The sequence below is a fragment of the Lissotriton vulgaris genome, chromosome 1_1 (genome assembly GCF_964263255.1).
Source record: "Lissotriton vulgaris chromosome 1_1, aLisVul1.2, whole genome shotgun sequence".
Lineage (NCBI taxonomy): Eukaryota > Metazoa > Chordata > Amphibia > Caudata > Salamandridae > Lissotriton > Lissotriton vulgaris.
This window is the reverse complement of record NC_141685.1, coordinates 674,136,581-674,157,930: the sequence shown is the minus strand read 5'-3', so window position 1 is coordinate 674,157,930 and position 21,350 is coordinate 674,136,581. Positions and strand designations below refer to the sequence as shown.

General features: G+C 45.6%; 1 protein-coding gene across 1 annotated transcript in view; it reads left to right on the top strand.

The window, feature by feature from the left end:
• TRMT13 (tRNA methyltransferase 13) overlaps positions 1–21,350 on the top strand; it is a 207,594-nt gene that overhangs the window by 65,127 nt on the left and 121,117 nt on the right. Inside the window, exon 5 of the mRNA XM_086954492.1 lies at positions 2,201–2,270. Coding sequence (XP_086810618.1) covers positions 2,201–2,270 — 70 coding nt within the window. The remainder of the gene's footprint in view (positions 1–2,200; positions 2,271–21,350) is intronic.

The window sequence follows — 21,350 nt, the reverse complement described above, 5'->3', positions numbered from 1 at the left end:
TCCTGGGAAACAAACAATGCACGAGGGTCCTCTCCTTTGGGGAAGGGTCCGGGTCTTCGGTTCCAGTCTTGAGGAAGCGGAAGTTGACCACAGGGCTGGAGATCACTCGGAGAAAAGGAAAGAAAAACAGCCACGTTAGGGGCTGGGCTCGACATATACAAATGTGGGAGGAGGGTAGGGTAGTGAGGGTTCACCAGGTTACTAACACCAAACCTATCAGTCAGGGAGTGTAGGCGGCCGACAAGATACGACGGTAGTGACCACCCTCAGACTACCCCGTCCCACCCCGTGATTTGAACAACCCTTGAAAACGCCCCCGTACCTTGTGGAGCCACACTTCTCCCCTGGAAGTGTGGCGGGGCGGCTCGTGGTATCGTTGGCCTCCTGGCTTGTCGTCACTCAGTTTCAGGGGTCCCAGCAGCGGTTCCACGACAGCGGCTCCGTCTTCCTCCGTGGCGTCCTCCTCGTGTTCCAACTGGCGTTCCGAAGGTTTCACGCCGGCAATCCAGAACGGAGCTTCCTTAAACGCCCCCGCCTCCTCCGGTTGGTCAGTATCGGGTGACGTCGTCTGACCTGATTGGGCGAGTGCAGGTGGACATGCCCCTAGCGTCACAGGGTCTGGATACAGAGGTACACGTCCCTGAGGCAGAGCCGGGGAGATCCAGGAAACGTCCAAAGGATCCTGCGGACGGGGTGGAAAGGAAGAAGCATTAGCAAGGACACCCCGTCCGTCCGAGTCAGGGAGTTCATCTAAGTCAGGAAGCTCCGCTTCGTGACAATAACATTATCCGATACAAAAAATAACAGGTGACTAGTGGTGTGGGTGCTGCATTTGTTCTTTGGTCCACTGTCTACAGTCAAACATTCAATTGTCGAAACTTTATACAGTTTTTTTTTTATTTAGTTTGTTAGTAATTAGAACATAGTTAAGATGTCTACAGATCAATACTGTAGAGATTCTTCAGTGTCTCCTAAAAAGTAGAAGGTGGATTGTTTTTTAGATGTAGCCCAGCCACGTGTAGGAAAAATTCACTCCTCGTGTGCAAAACATTTGTCCTAATCTACATATTAATGTAACTATTTTAAAGCAAGATTTCTACATTAAAATGTTTGTATGCGGTAGCACATTTTTTATTTAAATATATTGATGCATGTATTTCTTGTGATTAAAGAGAAAAAAACAAACGGGCAATGGGGGAAGTTTTGTTTATTTGAAGCATTCCTTCAAAAAGAGAAAAGCAGGATGCAAAGGAAGCTGATTAATCCATTTTAAGTAGAAGAACCAAAAAGGCATATCAGAGGTGTGATTAGAATACTGCTTTTGTAGCTGTCTTGTTTATAAATTGTTAAATCAAGTGCTTTTTCAAAACACACACAATAACCGATTATTGTTCATTGCAAACATGTTATGTGGAGAACAGCTTTCTGCTAAATGTACATATTCTAAAATATAATAAAACTTAGGAGAATGGCCACACTTAGGGCCTAATTTTGTCCGCGACCCCAGAGGATGAGGGAACGTCTGCATGGGCTGCGGCGTTCCCTCATGTGCGATTAGGATGTGACCGCCACCCTGGCGGTCACATCCTGGATATTTAACATTGCGGCGGGTGCTGCTTCAAGCAGCACCCGCCGCAATGTTAAAAGTGCATGTTTAACATTTACATGCACTTTGTGCATGTAAATGCTGGGGGGTACCATAGGTACCCCCCATGCGCACCCCCACCCGCCAACACCCTGGGGGCCGCAACGGGCCCCCAAAATCAAAAGTACACATGCTTTTCCACGGCGGAAAACTGCCGCGGAAAAGCATGTTTACAAATGCTTCCTAATTTGGCTGGCGGTGTCTGATAGACACTGCCAGCCAAATGAGAGCTTTTCCGCCGCGGTTGTAATCTGACCGCGGCGAAAACGCAGCGGACAGAAACCAAGACCCACCAGCCATCGTAATGCGGCGGTGGGTCTTTGGTGAGTCCGCAGAGGATTTTCCGCCTCCTCCGGGCCGGAGGTGGCTTCCACCGGCCCGGAGGAGGCGGAAAATCCTCCATCATAATGAGGCCCCTAGTGTTTTCTTCATTATAATGGATATTGTTTCTGTTTTACTTGAAGTAACATATAAATTGTTTGGTAGTTATAACATAGAATTGACACACCCAAGATCTTTTTCATTTGAATTTTTTTCTAAACTTTTTTTACACAGATCCCAATTTCTTCTTTGTCTGAAGTACAATTACAGAACTTAATAAACAAGCTGAAAAAGGCAGTCATTGGTAAGTCATAAGAGACAATTTTCAGTGCTGTTCACTTTGAAAATACACTTGTCTATAATTTATGGAAGCTTAGAAATTTGACCTAACTATTTTTAAAGACATGGAGACAAGTATGATCTCAAACAGGTTAAGCACCCCAAACTCCTTGCTATAACGCTATGAAACTGGAAAAGGATAGTAAAGACAACTTGGCAGATACCATCGCCAAGGTGAGGGTCCTTTGTGACCAGGAGAAATGGATGACCACTGGGACTTTTCACAGTGGGCACTCTGACTCTAACGGGGAGCTACAGGCCTACCATAATCACAGTTCTTCGATTATGGCACATGTATGCATGTGATCTCTGCTGGATGGAAAGAAGGGCAAACTAAACCCCATTCAAATTATGTCATACAGACTTTATTAACATTTGAGGGAAGATGGAAATTGATCTCCTGAGTACACAAATTGGTGCTCTACATGACAACGGTTACAGCGGTCAAAACAAAAACCACATTGGAGGGGATAATTGTTTGGGAGTTGCTGGATAAAGAATGGACTGTGGTCCTATATACTCTAGATTCAGATTTACACAAATTAACTACCTCCATACCACAGATCTGATGCTACACATACTAAATGTGATTGCAGGGACTGACCATGTTTGCCCTTGGTGCTCGCTGATAAATGCAGACTTTGTTCACTTGGTCTGGTCTTGTACGACTGTACCTGAATTTTGGCAGAAGTGGACAACTAATCTAGAGCACCTAACACACACAACACATTTAGATGCAATGGAGGTATGCATACTAGGCATGTACCATCAACCAGAGAAATGGAAAATAGGTACCAAATTTATAGACCTAGGACTAGTGATAGCATAGCTGTCAAGCTGCCCGATATCCACAGGAGTCGATGATGGTCCCAACGCACCTCAACCTCAGACGCCACCTGAAATTTATTCAGAAGTAGCGCCTCAAGCCGGGGGGGGGGGGGGAAGGGGAAGTGGAAAGAAAAAGAGAGACAAGACAGCCTCTAGTTGATAGCGTTGAATCTTCCTTCACTTATGGTCAATATGGTGGTGTCTTTCGATTTTGACCCTGCATAGGAGATACAATGGACAGGCATGCAACTAATTCTATTTTGTAAACAACAATCTTCTTTTAGCTCAAAAGGATAAATAAATGACATTTACCCTATTGACCCTAGGCTGTTGCTTCTCTCTTGTGTGTGATATTAATTTTTAATTATACAGCATCTGCATTTATTTATTTTATTTTAAGGTTTTATATAGCGCGAAAAAGATCTTTGCAGATATCAGAGCGCTTTACATAGACAGTAGGTAGGGTAAACAAAACTCTTGAAACAATATAAAATTCAGTAGTCAGTGAGTTGCAAAATAGGGTAACAATCACACAAGAGTATGCAGACTAATCAAGATACAATAATATGGAAGCAGTACAATGTCTAATCGGGTAAGATTATAGCACCCCAGAGGGTGAGTAAACACAATGTGAAAGCAGAGTAGTAGTCAGTAATGGGTGCGTTGCAAGTTAGTGAGGCACTCAAAGCATAGTGTACAACCCACTAGCCAAGTTGGAAACCAGTAATATAGCATCCGTGCGATGATTTAGATCCGAAAGCAGTCAAAGAAAAAGAGACTCGCATAGGTAAGCAATCAGAAGGCCGCTAATGTAGGAACCAAGTACTGTCATTGTTCCAGTAACAATAGTATTCAGGTGAATTTAGCCTGAAGGATGGCCTTCACCTCTTTCTTGAAGAGTACAGTAGAAGGGATAAGCCTAGTTTCTGGCGGGAGTGCATTCCAGATCCTAGGCGCCATTCCTGAGAAGGAGCGTTTGTATGTTTTTTCCTTCCGGAATCTCCGTGGTTTCAGGAGGAGGGTTTTTGTGCTTCTGTTGGATCTTGAGCCTCCTGAAATGGTCAGCTTTTGAGTGAGGTAGTTAGGTGACTTGTGGTGTATGGCCGAGTGCGTCATACAGGCAATTTTCAGCTGAATTCTGGCTTCAATAGGCAGCCAGTTTAGGGCTTTTAAATCAGGGGATATATGCGAGTGTTTTCTTGAGCCAGTGATGAGTCTCGCGGCCGCGTTCTGGGAGGCTCTTAGGGGAGCCGTTGTTGTAAGGGGGAGCCCGCTGAGAGCCGCAATACCGTAGTCTATCCGAGGAATGACTAAGGCTTGAACAACAGTTTGGAAGTCCTTGGGTGGAAGAAAGGGTTTGAGTTTTCTCAGCGTGTTGATTTGGAAGTTGGCTCCTTTAGTAGCTTTGCTAATATGCTGCTGCATGTCGAGATTGCAGTCCAGTGTGATGCCAAGGGATTTCGCGGAGTCCACGATGGTGGGCTGGACATTGAGTGCGGTTAGATGATTGAGCCATGTTTGGGTGATGGCCTTTTTCGTAGGAGGAGAGATCAGAAGGAACTCAGTTTTCAGAGCATTTAGTTTGAGGTGATTGTCGGCCAGCCAAGCTTGGGTCTTTCTTAGTGTGGTATTCAACAGTTTGACGTCTTCAGGGGATTGAAGCTTGAGGTAGAGCTGAGTGTCATCGGCGTACATATGGAAGTGTACCTTTGAAGATTGAAGCAAGGTGGTGAGTGGTTCCATGACGAGGTTGAACAGTGTGGGGGATAGTGAGGAACCTTGTGGGACGCCCAGTGTTACTGGCACAGGCGAGGACAGTGCGTTGTTGATCTTGAACTTCTGAGACCGGTTGTGCAGAAAGGATGTGAACCATTTGAGAACAGTCCCGGATATGCCCATTCTGGTGTTTAGGAGCTCCAGTAGTTTCTCGTGTTTGACCGTATCAAATGCTGAGGAGAGGTCAAGAAGGATGAGGAGGCAAGACTCATTGTGATCAAGGATTTGGAGGGCGTCATCAATTATGTGTGCCATGGCCGTTTCCGTGCTATGCTTTGCTCTGAATCCTGACTGGTGAGAGTTGAGGAGCTCAAACTGCTCAATGTGTTTTGTCAGTTGGAGTTGTACGCATTTTTCTAACAGTTTTGCCAGAGTGGGGATATTGGTGATGGGACGATAGTTGTTTAGGTCGGTTGGGTCAGCTGTGGGTTTCTTGAGTATAGGCGTGACTTGCCCAATCTTGAGGGAGTCTGGGATGAGCCCTTGTTGCAAGGAACAGTTGATGATTTTAGTCCAGAGTGGGAGGAACAGGGGGGTGAGGACTTTAACAGCATTGGCAGGTAGGGGGTCTGTGTGGTGATTGGCGGGTTTCAAGGTGACAAGCAGCTTGTGAATTGATTCTTCAGAATAGGTGTCGAAGGACGACCATGAAGCGTTGTTTTTAGGTTGAGTGTTAGTTATGCCTATGGAGCCGGAGTATCGACTTACATCCTTGAGGAGATCACTTCTTATAGTGTCGCTCTTTTGCTTGAAGAAAGCAGAAAAGTCTTCACAACTTGGAATAGCCTTTGTTGAGTTGTTAGGTTGTGGAGGTTGCGTTTTGGTTTGGGTTTTGACTAGCTCGAACAGTTTTTTAGGACGGTTTTTAGCTTGATCCAGCTGTTGGCTAAAGAAGACTGATTTCGAGCGTTTGATTTTTCTGAAGTAAGCGTTTCTCTTACTCTTGAGCGTTCTAAGGTGCAGTGCTGAGGGGTCAGATCTCCACGAGCGCTCAGCCATGCGCATAGCACGTCTGTCTTCATTGAGGCTGCCGTCGTACCATGGGTTCGAGTTCTTGGTGGCTACTCTCTTCAGTTGCAGGGGTGCGGCTTCATTGATTATGGCAGACATGGTGTCTAGGTAGTGGTCCGTCAATGAGTGCACATCAGGGACGCCCATCGGAGGAAGGAGGAGACTGCCTGTGTGGGCAGGCAAGGAGTTTGGGTTGAGATTCTTCATGTCCCTCTTCCAAATCTTGGTTTTGGCAGGTTGAGCTGGGTTAAGTTTGACCTTTTCGTTGATGAAGAAGGTGATGATGTGGTGGTCTGACCAGTCACATGGTTCGATTGCCACCAGCTGGGTAGAGTCTTCTTTGGCGATGATAAGGTCAAGGATAGAGCCTTTTTCATGTGTTGGACCGTTGCAGATTTGGGTGAGGTCAAGCGTGTTGAGGAAACTCTTAAGGCTCTTCACCACTGCGTCTTTCTGGTCGTTCCAGTGGAGGTTGACATCTCCCAGGTAAATTTGATTGAACTGTCGACCGGCGTTGGTGGATATCGTGTCCATTAGTTGTTGGGAGAAGGGGAAGTTGTCCCCGGGTGGGTGGTAAATAACATGAAGGGAGCACACAGGTTTGCCCTCACTAGTAATATCAAGGCAGATGAGTTCGCAGGAGGAGAGGGAGGGGGAGGGGCCTTCAGTGATAGCGAGGTTGCTCCTGTAGATGCATGCGATTCCCCCACCCGTCTTGCTATTCCTGTCGAGTCTAATAATGAGATAGTTCGGGGGGACTAATATGTCCATTATAAGTGTGGATGCTTCAGTTAGCCACGTTTCAGTCAGAATGGCTAGGTCAAGGTCCCTTGATAAGATGAGATCCGCGATGCCAGGGGAGTGTCTCCGGGCCGATCTGCAGTTGAGCAGGATACACTTTAGTCTAGGGGTGAGGAGAGTGGGTGAATGTTCTAAGGAGAGGGGGATTTTTTTGAGATTACAGGGGACAGAGCTTCTGTTGTTCAGTGTGGGGGGCCTGAGGGGATTTGTGGGAATCGTGGGTATGGGGAGGTGTGTGGTGGGTGGGCGTTTTGTGGGACCTGGGCCATATGAGCAGAGTAGATTGTGTAAGTCTCGGCCCGAGAGGGGGTTTGGAGTGCGACAGGGACGGCCGGTGGCCTTGCGATCAGGGATAGAGGGCCAGCGCGGAGAGAGATGCGTGGAATGGTTTGAGGGGCGACTGGAGTCCTTGTTGGGCGGGGAAGTGTAGGGTAGCCTGGGGTGTGTGAGAAGAAGTTCTTTGATGGTATGGAGCTCTTCTTTGACTTGTAGGAGGGAGGAGATGATGATGTCCAGAGTTGGGTTGGGGATGGAATTGGAAGTGAGAGCAATGGGTGCGTGTTTGAGTAAGGTAATGGGGTTGGCACTGGATTGAAAGGGGCAGGAAGTGCGCGCGATGGAGCAAGGCTCTGAGGTCCTAGTAGGTGGGGGAGCATTCGATGGAAGAGAGAGTTTGTGAGCCGGGGCGAGGATGAGGACAGGGGGAGGTTGATAGTGTGGGTGATGGCGCTTGTGGAATACGGCGCACGTGCGTTGAGGGATGAGTGTAGGCTGGAGAAGGAAGTAGTGACAATAGGATGGTGGGGGCTAAGAATGGGAGGGGATAGAGGATAAGGGGTTAGGTTGAGAGAAGTGGTGTGTTCCGTGAGTCCGGCCGATGGAGTGGGGTAGTGGGGAGTGAGAGTGGGGGGGGAGAAAGGGTGCGGGTTGGTCATGTCATTGGGAGCAAAACCACATTTCATCATTTATACCTGCCACTTAATGATAGTCACGTCTTTTATATACTTGGGTATTATTTCCAATCACCATGGTACTTTTAATGTCTTTAACAAGTCACTCGTAATTTGTTTGATGTATCTCATTAGAAGTTCCTGATAGGGTTTGTATGCTTATTTGTGTTGACTGTTATTTAAAAAATTCGCATTTTGAAATCCCTATATGCAACAGAAAACTTTCTATGTAAATATGCCTTTGATATACTCTAAGAAAAGTCGTTGTACCTTGTCTGTTCTTAAATATTGATATTCTCCTTATCGCTAGACTGGAGTGTGAAATATCTCTCTCCGACAGTTGTTGATGACAGAAGGTTTCTTCGACTTCTGGGTTGTCTACCGTTGTTTTTAAATTTGTCACAGAAACTCCTACGTTGAGCATGCGTTTGGAAATTTCACTGGATTCAGGAAATAGACGCTAACTAAAGAAACACTGAATGCGTCTCACAAACTCGACTAAATTCTGACAGAAAGCCATGCGCGAAGGCAAGACACTTGTTCCTCAAGAAGGGCTACAGTTCAAGTGCGCAGTTCCTTCTCGGAACACGCACATCAAACTCTGTGCCGGTCACGTGATCTGAAACACTAGACCGCAAACCCGTGTTTGGCCGATCTCTTCTTGTGCCGCCATTTTCCTTACACAAATTCTGTTTACATCTCAAACATTGTTTCAAAAAGAGTCTTGTCACTGGAATTTTTTTGTTCCGATGTGGATGCTTAATCCAGTTCTCCAAATGTTTGTTTATTTTTACAGCTATGCCTTTAGAGTGCGTGATTGCCACAGTAGTCTTGACAATAGCACGCTATAGCCATGCACTGGAGGTTGCCAGAAGGACCCAACATAGGTGGAAGTCATGGGTGGAAAGATGAGCAATTGAGGACCTCTGCAAGTCAAAGAAAAAGGGGACAGAGGCTACCAGTTGCTTACAGGTGGACTGATCCGATAGCAGCATTTAGTAAACAAGAAAAAGAGTATCGTGAGGAACCCACACAAGTATAGGAGAGCAATAAAGGCACGAGAAGCCCCACTTAAGTAATAGTTCGTACTACTTGAAGGACATACCTAAAAATGATACAACCTCTTACATTCACTCCTAAACGGGATAATACAAATATTAATCAATTCAAGCTAGAAATTGTATGGGTATTTGTGGGAAAGTGGAAGTTTACTTGGGGTTGATGGTAAGAAATGATGTGGAATCAGCACCCATCAAAAAGTATCTTCCATAATCTCTGTTGTTCCTCAATATTCTATCATCATACGTGGAGCAGCATCTAGATGCTGCTCCGCGTACGATGATCGAATACTCTTAGGCTACCATGCCTTTATTGTCTCTTCAGGATACAAATCTGAATTGACAGATTCTCTAAACTTGTATCTGAACTGAGGGATCTTCCATTTATACCACAATTCTTTAAAACACTTCCATGAGCCCTGCAGAAGTCTCTTTCATGAGACGAAACGCGTTGGCTAAAAAAGAGGCAAACTTGCTGTAACATTAGAGCGTTTTTATCTATTGTTGAACACTAATATAAAAATCTGAAAATAAACCACACTCAAGTATGGACCTGTTCATTTGGAAACAACTTTATTCTTGATTGAGGAACAACAGAGATTATGGAAGATACTTTTTGATGGGTGCTGATTCCACATCATTTCTTTGTATTTTGGGCTTTGCCCTGAAAGGAACAGACAGGGATGTGTTCCTTGGTTTCTCGAGCACCATCACAATACTTCAAAGTCACAGACTGTAACAGGTGCAGGTCTATTGCCTCAACCCTTGTATGTATAAGTGTATTGGGGTTGATGGTAGTCTACCTCACATAATAATGTCAATATTCTTGTTGGGTCTTTATTGCCACCCAGGACATTACCATTGATATATTTTATTAGTGTCTCACAGGGCGAATTGGGAATCTACAGTATTAGATGATAAGTGTTATTTCCAATTCTCCTGATTTCCTCATTTTAGGCCAAAGACGGTGTCTATCACCACGCTACAATTCGGGTAAAGTGTGTCCTTTGACAAAAACGGGTGAGTGAACCCAGATACCCTCCCACCCACCAACATAATTCACGTTCAGGTCTACAGAAAAAGGACTTCTCAAATTTGGTCCTGACGAAGGCCATAGACCCGTATTGGCTATTCCAGTCTGAAACGTGTCGGCCCAACCACTAAGTGTTGTGGACTGGTGACTCATCCACATAACAACGTCTTGTTTTTGGTCTTCCCCTTTCCTAATTCTCTTGGCCGAATAAAGATTCACCTATAGGATGGATGGTAAGTTAAACTCACTCACCACTGTCGTCATCCAGACAGTCTCTCTCCTGGTAGAGGTCTAGATGTCACTCAGAGAATGGGACACTCGTGTGACAGAATCTACGACACAATCCAACAAGCCATTCTTAGCGGATATTATATATACTGCATACAGTGACCGAATGACTGAGGATCTCCGATACAGCATTCTTGAGACTCTGACATTGAGACTGTTGTGGTTCATTCTCCCCTTCCTTTTGATAACAAATACGTATGAGTGGAAGGACATACCTAAAATTGATACAACCCCATTCCATTCCAAATGGGACCATACAAATATTAAGCAATTTAAGCTAGAAACTGGCTGGGTATTTGCGTGAAAGTTGATTATTACGTAGAGTGGATGGTAGTCCACCACACATAATTATGCCACTTTTTTTGTTGGGTCCAATAAAGGTTTCAGTAATTTAAACCTGACCTCAACCCTTGGTAGCTAAAGCACATGGAAGACGAATTAAATTTAAGAAAATGTTTTAAGCATTTAGAAGTACCAAAACAGTTAAAAAAATCAAAAGGCCAACACAAAATAAATCCCACGTCAATTTATTAAAAAAAAGAATATTTTTAAAGTTTTTGATAAAAATAGTGCCAAAAAGTGCTTAGTACCAACCACTGTCATCTGGTTGATCTTGATCAGGAACTAGGCGTGATTTAAGGTAGACCCCAATGAAGCACAGGTCTGATACAGAGACCGGGTTGGTGCCGGTTAGAAGTTTTGAGTTCTAGCTTAGCCCCCAAAATGAAAGTCAAAAATCCTCATCTGGGCAAGGCAATGGGCTGTGGCTAAGAAAGGCACCAGGAGGCCAGGTACCTGTCAGACGAAGTACTGGTGAAGCTGTTGACATTTGGCGAGAAAGCTCAGAGCAGGAAAAATGTGAAAATACACACCCAAGAAATGTCCTTTACTTACCTGATTCTTTTGCCACTTTTATCCGGTGAGTTCAGATTCCTCCAGGGGGTCAAGACTGCAAGCCGTAACCAAACAAGGCTGAACAAGGCTTTCCTATGGGAAAGCTAGCCTTGCTTTAGTGAAAATTACTTTTGAGGCTGTCTTTGCCAGGACATGTAAAATATTTCCTGCTTTTTAAATATCATGCACCCTGCCCTCTGGGCATTTAGGGACCACTTTAGGGATGACTTATAAGCTGTTGGAAAGTGCCTCTTTTTCACATGGTCCTCCCTATTTTTAGGTCTCGGCCTATTTCCATTCTGCAGGAATGGAATAAGATGAGTCTATAGCAGTGAAACCAAGAGTTAAACTAAGCTCTCCCAAAAAGAGGATTTCCACGAGTGCATGTGCTCTCGTGCACGAGCTTGCCCGAGCCTTCTGCCTGCCTCCTGCCTTGAAGGCAATCTGCTTTTCCGCCCCCGGTGTTTCTGGCTTTGTCTTCAAAGGATCCCCTTACCATTTGCTCCTGCCTCCCCGCCCACTGCTTCACACTTCACGGCCGCTGGGTCGTGACTCGCATTTCTGCCCAGCCCCCCTCCCAGCGCTGCCTTGTTTTTTTTCGGTCTCAGTATCCAGCTGTCTTTTGCAAAGTCCTACCTATCTGATTGCCTTTTCTATGCCTCACACTCTGCCTTGCCTCACCTTGTCTTGCACACTCCATTCCCTTTATCTGTCTCTCTTGACTATTTCTGTCATCCTTTCGGTTTCATTGTACTCTTCCTCTTTCTGACCCGTCTCTTGTCTTGTCTCTTCTTCTATCGTTGAGCGACACTCAGGCCCTCTTCTGTCTGTTTTACCCCATCACACTCTGCATCTCGCTCACAGCTTGGTGCCGCCAGCAGCTCTTCCCGCTCCGCCCCCTGCTGCATCAAAGGCTCCCCTAATTATTCACGGCCGGCCGTACTTTCAGTTTCACGGCCTCCAGGCCGTGTCTCCTTTTATTTTAACTTTTTTTTTATTTTACCCATTGTTTGTCTTCTGCCAGCCTCCTTTTCTCTTCGCTACCCTTTTCTATGTTTTTTCATCTTTGTTTTCTCACTGTACTGCCTTTTGCCCATCTCTTTATACTGTCTCTATCTCTTTTTTGCCCCTTCCCTTCTGTATGATGCATGTCTCTTTTCTGTATCGCACTTTGTCTGTCCTGCCCCACCCAGTCTCTCCCGTGGGTGCACTTACATTTCTCTATCATTTCTCATTGTCTCCACTCAGTGTCTTTATTACTCTCTTCCTCTCGTGCGTTGATCTTTGTTTTTCTCATCCTCATTGCCTGTCTAATGCATGTCTCTTTCCTACGCTGCCCTTAAAATATTAGAATTCTGAGTTTCCCATTCACTCTCCTAGTCTCTTTATTGCTGTCACTCTATCTCTCGTTGCTATATTTCTCCCAGAGTATTCTATCTCTTGCCTGTGTCTGTTTGTGCACCCATGCTTTTATTGTCTGTATAGCTCTCCTCTCTTGGACTCAAACTTTACACTTCCTCTTGCCTCTCTCTCTCTGTCACTTTTACCCAATGATGCCCTCTTCTTTCTCTTTCCCTGTGTCTCACTGTACTGCCTTTTGCCCATCTTTTTTTCAACTCGTCCATCTACTACCACTATCTCGTCTGTATCACGTACTTCCCAGTCCCTCATTTGCTAGCCCCATGCATTCATTTTCCCCAACTTCTCGTTGTCTCCCTCCAGTTTGTCTTACTCTTTCTCTCCCTCTCATTTATATTGTCTGCTCTCGTCTTTCTCTCTCGCAATCTCTCTGGCCCACTAGTACCTTTTTCAGACTCACTATCTCTCCTGTCATCTATCTCCCACTCTTTTTTTTTTTCGGTCTCCGTATCCAGCTGTCTTTTGCAAAGTCCTACCTATCTGATTGCCTCTTCTATGCCTCACACTCTGCCATGCCTCACCTTATCTTGCAAACTCCATTCCCTTTATCTGTCTCTCTTGACTATTTCTGTCATCCTTTCGGTTTCATTTTACTCTTCCTCTTTCTGACCCGTCTCTTGTCTCTTCCTCTATCGTTCAGCGACACTCAGGCCCTCTTCTGTCTGTTTTACCCCTTCAAGCTCTGCATCTCACTATTTTTATCTTCCTACAGTCTCTATCTCTTTTTTGCCCCTTCCCTTCTGTATGATGCATGTCTCTTTTCTGTAATGCACTTTGTCTGTCCTGCCCCACCCAGTCTCTCCCGTGGGGGCACTTACATTTCTCTATCATTTCTCATTGTCTCCACTTAGTGTCTTTATTTCTCTCTTCCTCTCGTGCGTTGATCTTCGTTTTTCTCATCCTCATTGCCTGTCTGATGCATGTCTCTTTCCTACTCTGCCCTTAAAATATTGGAATTCCGAGTTTCCCATTCACTCTCCTAGTCTCTTTATTGCTGTCACTCTATCTCTCATTGCTATATTTCTCCCAGAGTATTCTATCTCTTGCATGTGTCTGTTTGTGCACCCATGCTTTTATTGTCTGTATAGCTCTTCTCTCTTGGACTCAAACTTTACACTTCCTCTTGCCTCTCTCTCTCTGTCACTTTTACCCAATGATGCCCTCTTCTTTCTCTTTCGTTCTCCCTGTGTCTCACTGTACTGCCTTTTTCCCATCTCTTTTTTTCAACTCGTCCATCTACTACCACTATCTTGTCTGTATCACGTACTTCCCAGTCCCTCATTTGCTAGCCCTATGCATTCATTTTTCCCCAACTTCTTGTTGTCTCCCTCCAGTTTGTCTTACTCTTTCTCTCCCTTTCATTCATATTGTCTGCTCTCGTCTTTCTCTCTCGCAATCTCTCTGGCCCACTCGTACCTTTTTCAGACTCACTATCTCCTTCTTTCATAGCACCTACAATCTAGCTGCCACTGCCCTTCAGTCTCTCTGTGCCCCTACTCTCCCCGTGCTCTGCCTGCTCTATGCCTGTGCCTCTCCGCGGCTTGCCCTGCTCGGTGGATCGTCGTCTTCCATATCTGCCTTTGCCCCTCCTGTTTCTCACCGCATGATCTCTGTCTGCGGCACTCTTCTTCCTCAAAGCCTGCCATCCTTTCTCTCTTACTCCTTCTTTGTGTCTGTTTCTCAGGCAGTTTCTGCCTTCTACCTACCCTCCTCTCCCTCCTTCCCTCTAGTCCTCCCTCTCCTTCCCTCCCCTCACTCTCTCACTCTCCATCTCTCCGTCTACCTCTCTCCCTTTCCCTCACTTCTCTCTCCTCTCTCACCCTCTCCCTCTCTCTCTCCTCTCCCCCTCTCTCTCATCTCTCCCTCTTTACCTTCCCCCTACTCTCCTTTTTCTCCCTCTCCCCATCTCCCCCTCTGCCTGCTCTCCTCTCTCTCTCCCTCTCTCCCTCCCCTCTCTCTCCCCTCCGTCCTTCGCGCTCCTCCTCCCCCTCTCTTCTTACCCTCCCTCTCTCCCTTTATCTCTCTCCCTTTCCCTCACTTCCCTCTCCCTCTCTCCCTTTCCCTAACTTCCCTCTCCTCTCTCCCCGTCTCCATCTCTCTCTCCTCTCTCCCCCTCTCTCCTCTCTCTCTCTCTTTACCCACTCCCTGCTCTCCTTTTTCTCCCTCTCCCCATCTCCCACTCAGCACCACCACAGCATCACTCGGCACCACCACAGCATCACTCGGCACCACCACAGCATCACTCAGCACCACCACAGCATCACTCAGCACCACTCAGCACCACCACAGCATCACTCAGCACCACCACATCATCACTCAGTACCACCACAGCATCACTCAGCACCACCACAGGACCACTCAGCACCATCACAGCACTACCGCAGCACCAATCAGCACCACCACAGCACCACTCAGCACCACCACAGCATCACCACAGCATCACTCAGCACCACCACAGCATCACTCAGCACCACCACAGCATCACTCAGCACAACCACAGCATCACTCAGCACCACCACAGCATCACTCAGCAGCACCACCACAGCATCACTCAGCAGCACCACCACATCACCACCACATCACCACCACAGCACCACTCAGCACCACCACAGCACCACTCAGCACCACCACAGCACCACTCAGCAACACCACAGCACCACTCAGCACCACCACAGCACCACTTAGCACCACTCAGCACCACTCAGCACCACCACAGCATCACTCAGCAGCACCACCACAGCACCACTCAGAAGCACCACTCGGCACCACCACAGCACCACTTATGCATGCCCCTAGGTCAATGCACTGTGTAGGACCTTTGATTTGTAGAAGAACCACCACAGCATCACTCGGCACCACCACATTATCACTCCGCACCACCACATTATCACTCCGCACCACCACATTATCACTCAGCACCACCACATTATCACTCAGCACCACCACAGCACCACTCATCACCACCACAGCACCACTCAGCAGCACCACTCAGCAGCACCACTCAGCACCACCACAGCATCACTCAGCATCACTCAGCACCACCACAGCATCACTCAGCACCACCACAGCATCACTCAGCACCACTGCGCCAACACAGCATCAATCTGTGCAACCATTCAACAACAACTGGTTCAATTATGTTCTCTCAATATTTCAAGTTTTATTACAAATGTCACAAAAAGGTGTTAATTTTTCACTTATGTTCCTGGATTTTCGTCACAATAAAATACACTGAACATAATCTTCACAAAAGTTATTTACAAAAGTTTAAGCTATTGCCATTATAAATTACAATCACTTTTATTTAAGTATTAATTACTTAAAAAATTAAAAGCCATTGTTATTTGTAATATCAATACATCAATACATCTAAGTCACGTAAATACAAATCATGTTGCATTAAAATAAATGCTATAGGTGTCACATTTGCGAAAGTTATAACTATTGGCATTGTAAATGACAAAGCTATTAATTTAGCTATTTTCAAAACCAAAACATAAATAAATAAATTGTCATTTACAAGACCAATAGCTCAAACTTTCCTAATGCGAGACCTATTGCATTGCAAATGCTTGTTTGACTGGTATTTGATGCAACTTTGACTGAATTGTTCTGGGTTCCTGTCAACCAAGTCCCGAGTGCCAGTGTTCTTCCCCAAAAACAAGGTAGCAAAAGGACTACTTTAGGGATGATTTATAAGCTGTAGAAAAGTGCTCCTTTTTCACATGGTCACCCCCATTGTTTGACAGTTATTTGATGCAACTTTGACTAAAGTGCACTGGGTTCCTGCGAACCAGGTCCCTATTGTTAGTGTTCTTTCCCAAAAACAAAGTAACTGAGCAATTTTTCCATAATTGGCAAGACCTTTAGCACTCCTGTAAATCCCTGGTAAATAGTACCCCTTGTAACTAGGGCATGAGTACTAAAGCGAGTCCCTAAGGGCTGCAGAATGTATTGTGCCTCCCCAAAGGACCCACCACCATACTCATGCTGATTGCCATTGCAGGCTGCATGAAATGGCGCTGACAGAAGTGAAAACACGACATGGCACGCACCCTGTGTACCATGTCCCCAAACACTGCATGAATTATCTGTAAGTCACCCCTACAGCAGGCCTTACTGCCCTAAGGCAGGGTGCATTATTTTACATGTGAGGACATATCTGCAGGAGCAGGCATACCCCTGTGCTATATAGTCCAATTGCTAGATAGTACATGTGAACAGGGAAGCCATCTTGAGTACATGTACTGGTCACTGATCATTAAGATTTCTCCAGCTTCATGATGGCTTCACTAAAACCCATGGTGTTTGGCATCAAATACATTGTCTTAATAAATCCATACCTGGATGCCTGTAGTGAATTTTTCAAGACATGCACACAGAGGGCACCTTAGATATGCCCTCTGATAAGCTACCAACCTCTGGTGTGCTGGCACACTGGTATCGACCAGCCTGCCACCACAGATGTGTTTCTGACCCCATTGAGGTGAGAGCCCATGCCCTCTTAGGTCAGAAACAATGCCTGCTCCGGCCAGAGGTGTTGTCAACTCCTCCAAGCAAGATGGCTAGTAATCAGCATATCAAGGCAGGAGGATTCAAAGGCCTCTGCTGACTTTGATAGGGGACACCCTGTTTGCCCAGCTAGGGGAAATGCCACCCCCTGCACATGGTTCAAATTAGCTCCAGGACAGGCAGGAAAATTAGTTAGTCAGGACGCATGCTCACTATCAGGCTAGTTACACCCCTAAGGTGGGCTACCTGAAGTGACCACGAAAAGAAGAATTCCCACTTGGTTTTTGGTGATATTGGATACACTGCGTCATTCTTATGTTCACTCCCCAGAGGAAGGGGTCATGTAGGGGTGTAGGCACCCCAAAGGTAAGACGTCCATTTGCTTCTTCTTTACACTCCCCTTAACGCCCCTTAATTGAGCATTTTAGTACCACCCGACACCAGGAACTGAGATGGAAATAAGAAGAAGAGGACCAAAAAGAGTGAAGAAGCCTAAACTGAGGACCAGCTGTGGACTTTTTGGTGCCTGCACCTGTCCAGACAATCGCAAGAAACTGACTCGTACTGCCACTGTGCATCTGTCAAGCATCTCGGAGGACTGCCAGCGCTTCGCAAATTGGAAGCAATCTCCCTTGGAGTAGAGGAGCTTCTTGCCTGTAGGCACCAAACAGCAAAGGCACCAAACAGCAAACTACCCGACTCCTCACCCTGACCCCTAACACTTGGCCCCTGCCCGAAAAACATCCAAGCCCCACCCCCGCCCTGACACCCACCCCAGAAAATGTACCGGTACCTTTTTCCTCCATTCCCCAATAAAGCCTAAAACCCTGCCCAAACACTACCCCGACTGCAGACCCCGCCCTGAGCCCTAAAACTGACACCCACCATTGAAAACTGCCCCTTCCCCACCCTGAACCCTAAAACACTGCCCCCTGCCAAAAAACATCACCGACCCACCCTCCACCCTGAACTAACCCTCCCACCCATAACAACTGCCCCCAAACCCGGCCCAGGCAGTGTTCCTGAACTTTCTCTCCTGATCCTTCCTGTTCCTCTTGCCGCCTATCCGCACATCCAGACCACTGACTGCCTTAACCACCCATATGCATGGTTGAAGCATATGCATGGTTAAGGCAGATGTGTGGTTGAGGAAAGCGTTGTTCCGCTTGGGTGGAACCGGCATGCTTGGCTCAGCCCACGTTGTTAAGGCGCTTTCCCGTCCGCACCGCAGAGACCAACTTCAAGAGTGGCTTAGCTTTCCTGTTTTTGTCCCCTCAACCGGCGAGACTGACACCCATACCCGTGGCAAACAAACCCAGCTGACCTAACCACTCTATACCCGAATATCCCAGCCTGGATTTCCAAGAACCAAGTGTGTTTTCTTGTTCCCAGGGCTCTCTGAACCGAGCCCCCCGTTGGGAGCCCCCAGTCTTGTACCCAATTCCCCCTCTGAAGCCTGTTTCTAGGTGCCCCAGCCCTCTCCTGTGGTGTAGCGCGCAAAGCTGCCTACCCGATCAGCCCTTCTGTACCCGGACGCTCCAGGGCTTATACAGTCTAACTGCTGGTGGTTCTTTGGACCTTGGCCCCTTTCCACCTTAAATCCTGAAGGGGACACACGAAAACCATTTGCAAGTAACTTTATGCATGATATGCCTTTTTTCCCATAGAAAAGCACTGCCGAGTAATTACGGCATCCAAGTGAACATTTTACTTACGGTACCTTTAAAAATCAATATCTCGAAAAGTACTTACTTGATCCCAAAGTTATTGGCGTTGAAATTCATATAAAAAGACTTTTTATTGTCTTAATTTGGTCTTGGATTTATTCTTGAGTGTGTCTTATTTATTCCTCTGCGAGTGCAACAAATGCTTAGCACTACACTCTGATAAGCCTAAACTGCTCGCACACACTACCACAAAACATTGCTTTTAGATGTGTTACTTTTGCCTTTGTAAACCAATAAGGGTTGCCAGGAACGTAAAGGGAATAAACTATGCCAATGAAGAGCATACAATTTCAAACATGGTGTAGGGGTCAGATTACATACACTGGGCACTGGACAGCATTGGCCCCAGTGCACATAGTCCAAGAATCAGCAATCAAATTGAGGACAGAATGGGAGTGACCATGTATAATGGGGCATTTTCCTAAGATATTAGCGGAACGTTTATTACATGGGTTTACATGTATGTTTACATTCAGAACTCTGATACTAATATGGTGATCAGCTATATTCTGGACTCTGTATTAGCCGGCAGATAGAGATGCACTATGATGTTGCTAAGAATACGAAAAATATATGTAACAGTTGCTGAGAACCAAATGTTGTGAAAAGGTATGATTGAGAGTCAAATTTGTAAAATCAATAAAAAATGTATGGCATAAAACATGAATTTGATTTGGATATTGATGAAAAATCTTCCAGGTTCAGGAGCTATTGTGAACGCCAGGGGAAAATCCACCATTGCATAGAAAAGTGCCTCTATTATTCTCTCATCTAGTTTCATCACTTCCTCTTATAAGATTTCCCATTACCAGCAACTCTTAATCAGGCACTTAATGTTTACAGACCTTTAGTAGAATCAAACGTTACTAAAACGTATATAAAAACCAACGTGTTCACGCGCAGTGGAAAACCCTTCTGACAAATGTGCTGGTTATCTTGCAGTTGCCTATTGCTTTATTTGGTTGATAAACTGGTACTAAGATAAAATCTTTTCTGAAAGGTGTTAAACAGTTGTAGTATTAATAATACACACTTACATGAGAGATATACTGTAGGGCTTCTCAAACATAAAGGGTTGCAATACAAGAATAACATGAAGTTGCAGTAGAAAAGGATATACACAATCGAGCAACTGAATGCACAATTTGTTTAGATAAAGGCTGAAAATGTATGTTTAAACTTTTTCCTGAAGGCGAGGTTGCCTGTCGTGTCCTTAGTTTCACGAATATGTTGTGGCATTAGTGAAAGATTCATTTAGTGCCAGAGTACCACGGAAATGCAGATGAAGCACTGGGGGATTGGTAATGGGTTCCATCTATTACCCATATGTCAAAATCAAGGCAATTGTTTGTTGATCAATGCTATTTTCCCCTTAGTAACCTTTACCCCTCCTGTATTGTGTGACTGGAATAAAGGTTCTGTATTCAGGCAAAGAATTCGAGAGCAACGCCACAATTGCTCTAAAGCTGGTCTCCGATTGTTGTTGATTGCATACTAAACTTGAGGGGTATTGGTTGCATTATAATTTCGGATTTTACTTTGTGTTTTCCCCATTACGTCAACTTTCTAGTGTGGGTTGTACTCGAATACATCAAAAAATAATTGGGGCAAAAAAATGATGTCAGTAATAAAATCCAGAGATTTCACAGATGAACTTACAGATAGATGGGTGGACATTTTACTATTTGTGTTAATTCAGAGTTGCACTGTGAAGTTTGTTTTTTGTACTTAAGGGTAATAAGGATGAACTCTATTTTGAGAAATTAAAAGGAGAAAATTAATTGTCATCCATTGTTAAAGTTTCTTCAAAAGAGCAAAGGGCGGTGATGTTATTGAAGCAGAAGGTTTTAAGATGTAATGGCATGCCATCAGCCTTTACATGTCCAGAGAGTTTAAAGTTCACCGATATTTTGAAGATAAGTTTATATTGAATAATGCTGGTGCTACAACAGAAAAACACACAAGATTTATTTATTTATTATTTATTTAAGAAGCTTATAAAGCGCGCAGCTACCCCAGACGGGGGTGTCCCGGCGCTGTGAGTACATGTTAATCACGAGGAGGGAGCTACCAGGTGCATGTACATCATAACCTGAAGCTGCATAGGGCCACAAGGATAACTTAATCAGAGATTGGTGAACAGCCAGGTTTTAAGTTTACGTCGGAAGACTTGCTCTGACTCAATGAACCTAAGGTCCAGAGGGAGGCTGTTCCAATACTTGGCCGCGGTCACTCCGAACGTTCTGCCGCCACTCCTGGCGAGCCGAAATCTGGGTGCCACCAAAAGACGAAGGCTGTTTGATCTCAAAGATCTGGCTGATACAGATAATTTGAGTCTTTTACTCAGGTAAGCCGGGCCAATTCCGTGTATAGCCCGAAAGGCAAGGATCAAAATTTTGAATTGAATGCAACGGGAGATGGGGAGCCAGTGTAGTTCGTTCCGGTAGGCTGAGACCGAGTTGCGGGTAGGGATGTTTCCAATGAGTCTAGCTGCCGCATTCTGAACAATTTGCAGTCGATCAATGAGATAGAGGGGGGCACCGGCGTACAGGCTGTTGGCATAATCTAGATGTGCCGTAATAAGAGCATGGACAATCATTTTGCGGGACGTCTGAGGGAGATAGGGAAAGATCTTCCTGATCATGCGCAGCTTTCCAAAGCAGGCCTCGGTAACTCTGTTGACCTGAGCTTTACAGGACATAGAGTTATCGAAAAGGCAGCCGAGATTGCGGGCCGACTGTACCGGAC